The 12925-nt window shown below is 38.5% G+C and overlaps 2 protein-coding genes across 18 annotated transcripts in view; one reads left to right on the top strand and one right to left on the bottom strand.

Annotated features, from left to right (window-relative positions):
- GLDN (gliomedin) overlaps positions 1 to 12925 on the top strand; it is a 162786-nt gene that overhangs the window by 147159 nt on the left and 2702 nt on the right. The gene's annotated exons all lie outside the window — the stretch shown is intronic.
- Positions 11060 to 12925, bottom strand: part of DMXL2 (Dmx like 2) — a 160467-nt gene continuing 158601 nt past the window's right edge. For all 5 annotated transcript variants that reach the window (XM_021095420.2, XM_021095427.2, XM_021095423.2 and 2 more), the window contains one exon: positions 11060 to 12515. In XM_021095420.2, coding sequence (XP_020951079.1) covers positions 12306 to 12515 — 210 coding nt within the window. In that variant the 3' untranslated portion in view covers positions 11060 to 12305. The remainder of the gene's footprint in view (positions 12516 to 12925) is intronic.

Raw genomic sequence — 12925 nt, 5'->3', positions numbered from 1 at the left:
AAATTTGATTAGGTCCCATTGGTTTATTTTTGTTTTTATTTCTATTGCCTTGGGAGACTGACCAAAGAAAATATTTGTACAGTTGATGTCAGAGAATGTTTTTGCCTATGTTCTCTTCTAGGAGTTTTATGGTGTCTTGTCTTATGTCTTAAGTTTTTATGCCATTTTGAGTTTACTTTTGTGCATGGTGTGAAGGTGTGTTCTATTTCAATGATTTACATGCAGCTATCCAGTTTTCCCAGCACCACTTGCTAAAAAGACTGTCTTTTCCCCATTTTATATTGTTGCCTTCTTTGTTGAAGATAATTGACCCTAGGTGTCTGGGTTTATTTCTGGGCTCTCTATTCTGTTCCATGGGTCTGTATGTCTGCTTTTGTACTAGTACCACACTGTCTTGATTACTGTAGTTTTGTAATATTGTCTGAAGTCTGGGAGAGTTATGCTTCCTGCTTTGTTTTTGTTCCTCAGGATTGCTTTGGAAATTCTGGGTCATTTATGGTTACATAAAAATTTTTGTGAATGTTAATCTTGTATCCTGCTATTTTGATGAATTTGTTGATCAGTTTGACCAGTATGTTAATTGTTGCTTTTCCCTACTGGCTTTCAATATTTTCTCTTTGTCTTTATTTTAGTCAGTTTGATTAATATGTGTTTCTGGGTGTTCCCCCTCCTGTGTTTATTCTATATGGTATTCATTGTGCTTCCTGGAATTGAGTGAGTGATTCCTTCTCCAGGTTAGGGAAGTTTTGGATGTTATCTCTTGAAATATTTTCCCAGGCCCTTTCCCTCTCTCTTATCTTGGCACCCCTATAAGGCAAATGTTGGGTGTATTTAAAGTTGTCCCAGAATTCTCTTAGACTGTCCTCATTTCTTTTTTTTCTTTTTTCTCCATTCTGTTTTGTATCAGTGATTTCCACCAGTCTGTGTTCCACAGTGTTTATTTTTTCTTCTGACTCCTGTATTCTGCTATTGATTCGTTCTAGTGATTTTTTATTTCAGTTATTGTATTTTTCATCCCTCCTTGTTTAATCTTTAAATCTTCTATTTGTTTTTTCAATTTCTTATAATTTATCAATCTTTGTCTCCAGTTATTTTCTGAGATATTGGATCATCTTTACTATCATTATTCTAAAGTCTTTTTCATGGAGGTTTCTAATCTCCAGTTCACTTAGCTATTTTTCTTGGGTTTTGTCTAGTTGCCTCATTTGGCTTATATTCCTCTGCCTTTTCATTTTGTATAATTTCTGTCTGCTCATCTTTTTGCTGGCTAGAGGGTTGTAGGCTCTCTTGCTTCTGGTGTCTGCCCCTTTGTGGGTGAAGTTGAAACAGAGGTTTGTGGCAGGCTTCCTGATGGGAGGGATTGGTGCCAGCCCACTGGTAGATGGAGCTGAGTCTTGTCCCTCTGGAGGGTAGGGCTTTGTCTCTGGGTGTGATTAGAGGTGACTGTTTTCTTAGGAGGACTTCAGGCAGCCTTTTTGCTGATGGGTGGGACTGTGTTCCCACCCTGTTGTTGTTTGCCCTGAGGCTTCTCAGCTCTGATGAATGGGGCCAGATTTTTCCAAAATGGCAGCTTCCAGGGGAGCTCATGCCAGTGATTATTCCCAGGACCCCCACCTCCAATGTCCTGCCCCCACCTTAAGTCACAGCTGCCCCCTTCTTTCCCAAGAGGCTCTTCAAGAGCCACAGATAAGTCTGACTCAGATTCTTATGGAGTCTCTGCTTTACCATGGGACCCAGTACACATGAAAACCTGTGTGCACCCTCCAAGAGTGGAGTCTCTGTTTCCCCCATTCCTATGAAACTCCTGTGCACAGTCTACACTGGACTTCAGTGGCAAATGCTCTTGGGTCTCCTCCTCCCAGTGACAGAGCCCCAGGCTGGGGAAAATGATGCGGGTTCAGCACTTTCACTCCTGTTGAAGAGCCTCTGCTATATAGTTATTTTCAAGACTGTAGGTCTCCCACCCAGCAGGTATGGAATGCTTATATCATGAAAGTGCTCCTCCTACTATCTTTATATGGCTTCTTCTTTATTTTTGGGTATAGGATATTGTTTATGCTAATTTCCAGCTTATATTGTTGATGGTTGCTCAACAGCTACTTGGAATTTTGGTGTTTGCATGAGAGAAGGTGAGCCTAAGTGCTCCTACTGCACCATCTTAATCCCGGAGCTCTGGGCATCCTTGTCTTGTTCCAGATTTTAGTGGCAAGTTTTCTCAGATTTTCTCAATTGGGTATTATACTGGCTGTGGGTTTGTCATAAATGGCTTTTATTATGTTGAGATATGTTCTCTCTATACACACTTTGGTAAGAGTTTTTATCATGAATGGATGTTGGATTTTGTCAAACGTTTTTCTGCATCTTTTGAGATGATCGCTGTGGGTTTTTGACTTTCCTTTTGTTAATGTGGTATATTACATTGATTTGAGTATGGTGTACCATCCTTGTGAACTTGGGATGAATCCCATTTTGTCATGGAATAAAATCATTTTTATGTGTTATTGGATTCCATTTCCTAAAATTTTGTTTGAGAATTTTTGTAACTATATTCATCAAAGATACAGGCCTATGATTTTCTTTCTTGGAAGTATATTCATCTGGTTTTGGTATTAGAGTGATGGTGACTTCATAGTATGTTCTTGGGAGCATCCCTTCTTCTTCAATCTTTTGGAAGAGTTTAAGAAGGAGGGATATAAGTTCTTTTTGTATGTTTTGTAGAATTTGCCTGTGAAGCTATCTGGTCCTGGACTTTAGTTTGTGGGGAGTTTGGTTTTTTTTAAATTACATATCAATTTCAATTTCATTTCTAGTGATCAGTCAGTTCAAGTTGTCTGTCGTCTTGATTCAGTTTTTGTGGGCTATATGTTTCTAGAAAGCTGTCCATTTCTTCTAGGTTGTCAAATTTGTTAGTATAAAATTGTTCACCGTATTCTCTAATTTTTTTAAATTTCTGCAGTATCCATTGAGATTTCTCCTTTTTCATTTCTTACTTTGTTTATTTGGGTACTCTCTCTTGGTGAGTCTGGCCAGAAGTGTGTCAATTCTGTTTATCCTTTCAAAGAACCAGTTCTTGGCCTTTTTTTTTTTTTTTTTTTTTTTTATGTGTATATTTTTTAAATCTCTATTTTATTAACTTCCTCTCTGATATTTATGATTTCCTTCCTTGGGCTGAGTTTAGGTTGCCTTTGTTCTTTTTCTAATTCTTCTAGGTGGTGATTAGGTTATTTATTTGAGATTTTTCTTGTTTTTTGAGGAAGGCATTTATCTCTATGAACTTCATTCTCAGAACTACTTTTGTGGCATTCCATAGATTTTGTCTGGTTGTGTTTTCATTGTCATTTGTCTCAAGGTACTGTAGCTGCTGGCCTACGCCAAAGCCACAGCAATGCAAGATCCAAGCTGCGTCTGTGACCTACACCACAGCTCATGGCAATGCCAGATACTTAACCCACTGAGTAAGGCCAGGGATCAAACCCGCAACCTCATGGTTCCCAGTCGAATTCATTAACCACTGAGCCACGACGGGAACTCCGTTTCAAGGTATTTTTTAATTTCCTATTTGATTTTCTCATTGACCCATGGGTTTTCTAGTAGAATGTTATTTAGTCTCCCTTTAGTCAGTTTATTCCTATTTCTTTTCCTGTAGTTGATTTCTAGTTTCATGCCATTGTGGTCAGAGAAGATGCTCGAAATAATTTCTATACTCTTTGTTGGGGTTAGTTTTATGCCCCACTATATGGTCAGTCCTAGAGAATGTTTCACGTACACTTGAAAAGGATGTATATTCTGTTTTTTCTATTTTTATTTTTTTGGATGTAATGTCCTTAAAATATCAATTAAGTCTAACCATTCTATCGTGTCATTTAAGATCTCTCTTGCCTTAATGATTTTTTTTGTCTAGATCTGTCCATTGATGAGAGTAGAGTGTTAAAGTCTCCTTGTATTCCCATCAATTTCTCTTTTTATGTCTGTTAGTATTTTGTTGTATGTATTTGGGTGCTCCTATATTAGGACCATATATATTGGTGAGTGTAATATTCTCTTCTTGAATTAATCCTTTTATCATTAAATAGTGTCCTTTATCTTTGTTTATGGCCTTTGTTTTAAAGTCTCTTCTCTTTTTTGGATATAGTCCAAATATAATTTTTTTTCATTTTAGGGCTGCACCTGTGGCATGTGGAAGTTCGTAGGCTAGGGGTTGAATCTGAGCTGCAGCTGCAACCTACACCACAGCCACAGCAACACCAGATCCTTAACCCACTGAGTGAGGCCAGGGATCAAACCCACAACCTCCTGGTTCCTAGTCGGGTCCGTTAACCACTGAGCCACGAAGGGAACTCCAGTCCAAATATAATTTTAAGTAAAAAAATAAAAATAAAAATAGTCTCTTTTGTCCAATACGAGTATTGTGACTCCTGCTTTCCTGTCATTTTCTTTCCCGTGAAATATATTTTTCCCTCTCCTCATTTTCTGTTTATATATGTCCTTTGCCCTAAGATCAGTTTCATGTAGGCTGCATATTGTAGGCTTTTTTTTTTTAAATCCAGTCTGCCATTCCATGTCTTTTGATTGGAGATTTCATTCCATTGATATTTAAGGTAATTATTGATAAATGTGTATTTACTGTCATTCTAAACCTTGTTTCTAACTGATTCTGTGTTTCTTTTTTTTTTTTTTTCTTGCAGCATATGGAATTTCCCAAATGAGGGGTTGAATTGGAGCTGCAGCTGCCAGCTACATCACAGCCACAGCAACACCTGATCCAAGCCACATCTGCAACCTATACTGCAGCTTGCAACAATGCTGAATCCTTAACCCACTGAATGAGGCCAGGGACCAAACCCACATCCTCACAGATAGACACTATGTCAGGTTCCTAACCCACTGAGCCACAATGGGAACTCCTCTTATTCTTTTTGTGGTTGGATTACTTTCTTTTCTTTTATGCTCGTGTCCTTTTCTTTTTGACTTTTGTGAATCTGTTGTTTGTTTTTCATTGGTGGTTTCCCTGTTTTTCAAGTATGTTAACCCCTTCCCTGTCTTTCAAGTATGTTTCATTCATTAATGCTTGTGTCCTCTTTTTGGCTTTTGTGAATCTTATTTGGTTTTGATTTGTGGTTTCCTTGTTTTTCAAGTATGTTAGCCCCTTCCTATATCTGTTTGCTTTAACCTGATAGTCATCTAGGCTCAAACACAGTCTAAAAAAAAGTAGAATTTCTTACTCTCCTTCCCCACCTTTTGATTTTGATGTCCTTTTTAAACATCTTCATGTTTCCTTTTGCTGTTCCTTTTGTTTATAATCACTTTCAAAAATAGGTTTTTTTTTCTTTTTGATTTACATACTGGATTATTCAAATGATTACTTTCGATGTTATTTCCTCCATCCTGTATCTTATTTTCTATGTAAAGGAGACATTTCAATATTTGTTTTATTTTTTTTTCCTCTTTTTTTTTTTTTTTTTTTTTTTTTGTCTTTTGTTGTTGTTGTTGCTATTTCTTGGGCTGCTCCCGCGGCATATGGAGGTTCCCAGGCTAGGGGTTGAATCGGAGCTGAAGCCACCGGCCTATGCCAGAGCCACAGCAACGCTGGATCCGAGCCGCGTCTGCAACCTACACCACAGCTCACGCAACGCCGGATCGTTCACCCACTGAGCAAGGGCAGGGACCGAACCCGCGACCTCATGGTTCCTAGTCGGATTCGTTAACCACTGCGCCACGACGGGAACTCCTCAATATTTGTTTTAGAACGGGTTTAGTATTGCTGTATTCTTGTAGGTTTTGTTTGAGGAACTTTTTGTTTCTCCTATTTTAAACAATAATCTTACTGGGTAGAGTATCCTAGGTTGTGAATTTTTCCCTTTTTAGGACTTGGAATATATCTTGTCACTCTCTTCTCGCCTGTAGTTTTTCTATAGAGAAATCAGCAAACAAGCTTATGGGCTTTCCTTTTATAATTATTTTTTTTTCTCCTGCTGCCTTTTGAATTCTCTTCTTACCTTAAACTTTTGCCATTTTTATTATAATATGTGTTGGAGTAGGTCTGCTCAGGTTCATCTTGTTTGGGACCCTCTGTTCTTCTTGTATCTGAATATCTGTTTCCTTCTTTAGATTTGGAAAGTTTTCAGTCATAATTTCTTCAAATATATTTTCAATCTCCTTTTCTTTTTCTTCTCCTGGAATACCTTTTATGTGTAGATGGGCTGCTTTATATTATCCTACAGATCTCTTATATTGCTTTAATTTTTTTCATTTTTTTCCTTTGTCTTTTTAGGGCCACACCCATGGCATATGGAGGTTCCCAGGTTAGGGGTCAAATCAGAGCTGTAGCTGCCAGCCTACACCACAGCCACGTCTGTGACCTACACCACAGGCCATGGTAACAATGAATCCTTAACCCACTGAGCAAGGCCAGGGATTGAACCTGTAACCTCACGGTTCCTAGGTGGATTGGTTTCTGCTGCACCATGATGGGAACTTCCTCATTTGGTTTTGTCTGCTGTCCTGATTGGGTGATTTCCATTATTCTATCTTCCAAGTCACTTATTCATTCTTCTACATTATTCATTCTGCTGTTCAATGCCTTGAACTCAGCTTTTGTCTCTGCAAATGAATTTTCTAATTTTTCTTGGCTCCTCCTTATAATTCCTAGTTCTTTTTTAAAGTAATCTCCGTTACTGTTGATATCTACTCTTAATTCCTTCAGTATTTTCATTACCTATTTTTTGAATTCAGTGTCTGTTAAACCACAGAGGTCAGTTTCATTGTTTACTCCTTCAGGGGAATTCTTCTGTTTTTTTTTTTTTTATCTGGGAATGGTTCCTATGCTTCTTCATTTTGCTTATATTTTTCTTATTCTGGAGTTTAGGGAAAACAATTACCTACTGCAGTCTTGGAGGAGTATTTATTTACGGGAGTGTCCCTGGGTAGCTTGTAAGGGCTGTTTTTTGAGTATGAGGACTGCTTTTGATTTGGATGCTTGCTATCTCTTTGCTCAGTGTGTGCAGGCTGTCATCCCCTTGATAGGGGGTGTACAAGTTATAGCCTGCACGTGCTTCCAGGGAGGTGGGAACAATGGGCAGTGCCTCTAAGTGGGGTCTGGTTGCAAGGCCCTGGGCAGTGGCAGTGACCCTCAGGGAGGTGGGGGTGGTGCCCAGAGCCTTTGGCAGTGACAACAGAAGGGTGTGTGCATTCCCAGGAGGGTGAAGGCAAGAGCAGTATCTGGTGGCAGGGCCCTCTGTGGTGGCATCCCCCGAAGTGACTGGAGCTGCAGGTGGTGCCTGTTCATGGGACCCTTAGTGGTGGGAGGCTGGGAGGCCATGCCTACTCCATGAGTCTGAGGTGGCTGTGGCAGTTTGGACCCACTCCCATAGCCCATGCAAGAGGTGCCTTGCCATCTGAGAGCCCATGTGTGAGCAGAGAAGAAAGTTCCTATGGAAATCCTGCCCCTCTTCCAATTGCCCTCCCCAAAGATGGTGCCTTTCTTCTCCTCTGGGCCCAGGCCCCCTTCTGTGCTCCCTTGGCTGGGGTGTACTAGTCCCTAGCTCCCTCCTACTATTTCCACACAGCCAACTCCAGTCCTCTCCTTGGAATTAACCTCCATCTCCCGAGTCTCAGCACCCAGCCCTGCCTGAGTATTTCAGGCTTTGATGCCCCAGATGGTTGTATGGATAGTTTGTGCAGCTCTCTGTTTTGCCTTCCCCTGACTGGCTGCTGCACTTATCTATGAGGCTTTAAGGTTCCCCTTCTGTCCTGGCTGATCTCCCCATCAGTTAGGTGGCCTCCCAGGGTGTGGATTCCTTTTGTCTTTTACAGCTCTCTCTCATGAGTGCTGCTCCCATCCTGATCCCTATTTCTCTCTTTTTCCCCTTTGTTCTACCCAGTTATGTGGAGGTTTCTTGCCCTTTTGGTAAGTCTGAGGTCTGCTACCAGCATTCAGTAGATGTTCTCTGCAAATTATTCTTCATGTAGATGTGGTTTTTTGGTTTGTTTATGGGAAAAGGTGAGTGCCAGATCATGCTCCTTGGTCATCTTTATCCTGCCTTGAGATTTTTAAAAATCATATATAGGTGTTGAATTTTGTCCAGTTTTTTCTGCATCTATTGAGATGATCACGTGGTTTTCGTTCTTCAGTGGGTTAATGTGGTATATAACAATGATTGATTTGTGTATATTGAAAAATTCTTGCATCTCTGGGGTAAATCCCACCTGACCAGGGTATATGATCCTTTTAATGTATTGTTGGATTAGGTTTGCTAGTAATTTTTTGAAGATTTTTGCCCTTTATTCACCAGTGATATTGGCCTATGATTTTCTTTTGCCTTTGTTTCCATTTTTTAAAATTTTATTGAAGTACAGCTGATTGTCAATGGTGTTGTCATCGCTACTGAACAACAAAATGATTCTGTTAGACCCACAGACATGGGCATTTTTTCTCAGATTCTTTCCTCATATGGGTTATCACAGAATACTGAGTAGAGTTCAATGTGCTATAGAACAAGTGCCTGTTGATCATCCATTCCACATACAAGAATATGCATATGCCAGTCCCAAACCTCCAATCCATCCCTCCCACCCACCTGTTCCCTTTGGTAACTGAGTTTGCTTTCAAAGGCTGTGAGTTTGTTTCTGTTTTCTTAAATAAGTTCATTCATATGGATTTTTTTTTAGATTCCATATTTAAAAGATATATGATGTTTGTCTTTTTTAAATTTCACTTAATATGATAATCTCTGGGTCCATCCATCTTGTGGCAAATGGTATAATTTCATTTCTTTTATGGCTAATATTTCATTGTATAAATGTACCACATCTTCTTTATCCATTCCTCTGGTTGATGGACATTTAGTTTGCTTCTATGTCTTGGCTATGTGAATAGTGCTGTTATGAACATTGGGGTTCATGTACCTTTTCAGATTAAGGTTTTCTCTGGCTATATGCCAAGGAGTGGGACCACTGGAGTGTAGGGTAGTTCTATTTTAGTTGCTGGAGGCACCGTCAGACTGTTTTCCATAGTAATTGTACCGATTTACATTCCCACCAAGATGGTAGGAGTGTTCCCTTTTCTATGCACCTTTTCTATCATTTATTGTTTGTAGGCTTTTCGATGATGCCATTCTGACTGGTATGAGGTGATGATGCATTGCCATTTTGATTTCCATGTTTTGAATAATTAGTGATGTTTAGCATCTTTTTCTTTCTTTCTTTTTTTTTTTTTGTCTTTTTAGGGCACACCCTTGGCACATGGAGGTTCCCAGGTTAGGGGCAGAATCAGAGCTGTAGCTGCTGGCCTATATCACAGCAATGTGGGATCTCAGCCTCATCTATGACCTACACCTCAGCTCAGGGCAACACCGGATCCTTAACCCACTGACCAAGGCCAGGGATCAAACCTGCGTTCTCATGGATGCTAGTCAGATACATTTCCACTGAGCCATGATGGGAACTCCTTGAGCATCCTTTCATGCATTTTTTTGTTTCTCTATTTTTTGTCATCTGTATGTTGTCTTTGGAGAAATGTCTCTTTAGATCCTGTGCTCACTTTTTGATCGGGCTGTTTGGTTTTCGGACATTTAATTGAATGAGTTGTGCATTTTGGATGTTATGTATTTTGTATTTGGAAGTTGTGTATTTCATATTTGGAGGTTGTGTATTTTGTATTTAATTTGCAAATATTTTCTCCCATTCTCTGGGTTGTCTTTTGGTTTTCTTGATGGTTTCCTCTGCTGTGCAAAAGCTTTTAAGGTTAACTGGGTCCCATTTGTTTTTTGTTTTTATTTTCATTATTCTAGGAGGTAGATATGAAAAGATACTGCTGCAATTTACATCAAAGAGGGTTCTGCCTATGTTTTCCTCTAAAAGGTTTATAGGATCCAATCTTACTTTTAGGTCTTTAATCCACTTAAATACTGGAAAAAGTGTGGAGAAGAGGGCATCCTTCTATGCTCTTTGTTCCTGTGTATTTAAATTCTTGCAGCCACTATGGAAAACCATGTGGTGGTTCCTTAAAAAACTAAAAAAAAAAAAAACCATATGATCCAGGGATCCCACTCCTGGACCCATACCTGGAAAAGATTAAAACTCTTAATTCACGAAGATACATAACCCCTATATTTATAGCAGTACTATTTATAATAGCCAAGATACAGAAGCAACTTAAATGTGCATTAAGAGATCAATGGATAAAGGTGTGTGTGTTTATAAATAATATATATATAACTCATCCCTAAAAAGATGAAATAATGCCATTTGCAGCAACATAGACTGACCTAGAAATTATCATATCGAGTAAGCCAAAGATAACTTCATATATCACTTACACGTTGAGTCTAAAAAAATAATACAAATGAAACAGACTCAGACACAGAATACGAACTTAGGGTTTTGAAGGGGGAAGGGATTAATTAGGAGCATAGGATTACCAGATCCACACCTCTCTCAGTATATAAAATAAACAATAAGGATTAACTGTACAGCACAGGGAACCTATTCAATGTCTTGTAATAACATAATGAAAAAGAATCAGAAACGTGTAACCAAATCACTTTGCTGTACACCTGAAACTAAGACAGTATTGTAAATAAACTACAAATTTAAAAAAAATTATCTTTGAGATTCTGAGTCAGCTGGTACCATTTTAGTATAATAGGTACAATGACAGAAAGGATACATACAGGTCACTGTATACAGGACTGTGTTAAGTGTACTTATGTGTTTACAATTTTTGCAAGTTTGCATTCCTGTGTATTCTGGCATCCTCTCTCCTGTCTTAGCACTTACATAAGCACTATTCCCAGCTCAGCTCTGTCATCACCACAATCCACACTCAGTTCAATAAACAAAAAGGTATGGCGAGGTCCATTCCTACCTAACTTAATCCCAAGACTGCATGCCTTCTGTCTGGTCATGGCCATTCTCATTTCCTAAAATGACTGTTGATATAGAAGGCACTCAGTAAAAATTTATAAATGAATCAACTGTGTCTAATACCTTAAAAAGTCTCTAACAGTTAATCATTTTAACAAAGTTACAATGATCTCGATATCAAAGAATGCCACACAAATTGAGGTAAAACTCATTAACAAATAACATTTATTTTTCTTTTACATATGTATTTCACAGCCCAAACATCACATTGCCTTCAGAGAAAGGTGCTTTTATGCCATTATATTTTACTATTTACCACAAAGGCATTAAACATTCTCATTAACATGATGAGACAATTTGCTGGTAAACATTTAAACACACAGACATCGGTTTCAGTATTTTAAGAACATATTTTTTGGTCATAACCAAGGAAGTACATCAAAATATGACAACACTGGCTAATATTTTTCAAGCAAATAATAATTAACTCTGCATAGTTTATACAATAGGCTGTGGTAATAAATAATATCACCAATCTCATCAGCTATTAACTGGCCACAAAAAGCCTAACATTCATTTTCATTATAAGAAATGCTCTATTGGTTTAGTTTCAACTTAGCCTTAAAATGTGGTTGGTGTTTAACCTTGAATACATGAAAAGAAAAGGTACTAAACTGGACTAAGAAAAGAAGTATTGACTTGGTATGTTCCAGTTAACTACAAATATGTCATGTCCACATATTACATTCCTAACATGAAGGCAAATATTTAAATAGAAAAACTAGCAGTCCAAAAAATGTGAAATGTGCAAATTGTGAGGAAAACATTGCATTTAAATTTGCACTCATTTGCAAGTTACAGTACTAGCTCAGTATAAACACTAACAGGAAAAATACTCAGCAGGGAAGAATGGGAAGGACCTCTCCCAGCAGAGAACTAGTCCCTGCACACTCCTCCAAAGTTATGCTGTGGAGCTTTAACTCCTATGACTATCCTGCCTTCAACAAAGGAGACTGCAGACATGCTTCGATCAGTGGAAAGAAGAAGAAAAAACCTGAATCTGCAATATTTTCTTTCTTAATTTGGTATAAAGATCCTTCTCTTTATTATAACTTACTGGTATGCTAATGTCTAACCTCATATGTGCTCTGAGTCAGGTTTGCTAAATGCTGTAAAGAATAGCTACCCTTGATATGATAGTAGGTGCTATTTTATTTCGGTATGTCAGCATGATGAAAGGTACATGCATAGTCATTCTACCCTCCCACATAGGCAAAACTTAGCCTAACGCTCAGCTTGGATCAGATTCAAATTCTACACAGAGATTCTCTGTATTGTTTTCAATGTGTTAATAACAGCTTGGAAAGCAGAAATGCCTAATAATTTCTGCAGTGTGTTTTTTAATTGAAATGCTTATAAAAATAAAGCCCCAATCCCTAAGTTTATGGAATGTCAAGAATTCTATGAGGAATGTTAAAAGCACTAGGCAAAACCCTCGTTTTCAGTGTCCCGTCTGCCCCACAGGAGAAGATCCGGTTGCCCTGGGTGATGTCTATCTGCATGACTCCAGCCCCAAGGTTTCTGAATATGGACTGTTTAGCATGTTCATTTTTAAATGAATGAATTAGGCCATGGTCTGTCAATCTCCAAACCTAGTTTAAAGAAAAAGTGAAAACAAAAAGCTTATGTCATTTTAGAAAAGAAAGATCCAAAGCTTATAAAAACATGGCCTGTACTTCTATTCTCCTGGCCCAATTGAATCTCATTAAAGCCCAACTTTCCCAGCCAATCACTGCCACTTTCTTAACACTTTAACACTTAACACTTTATTTATCTAATTGGAATAATACCATTCACATGATTCATTTACTGTCCTTACACTTTTCTGTTCCTTCTTTCAAATTCCTATCTTCACGGTCCTCTTCTTTCATATTAACCATATATATCCCATCTCTAATCCAATTAAATACATTCCTAAGGTATGCTAGGCCCTGGGGCAAACAAACAAACAAACCAGCCCCACCTCACTTTCCCAGAGACCTCACTCTACAAAACAGTGCCA

Source organism: Sus scrofa, chromosome 1 (genome assembly GCF_054392235.1).
Source record: "Sus scrofa isolate SSC_HxYL_T2T_F1_AM1 chromosome 1, Sscrofa_HxYL_maternal_Yorkshire_Landrace_v2.0, whole genome shotgun sequence".
NCBI classification, from domain to species: Eukaryota; Metazoa; Chordata; class Mammalia; order Artiodactyla; family Suidae; genus Sus; species Sus scrofa.
The sequence above is the reverse complement of the archived record's forward strand: the minus strand, read 5'-3'. Positions and strand labels throughout refer to the sequence as shown.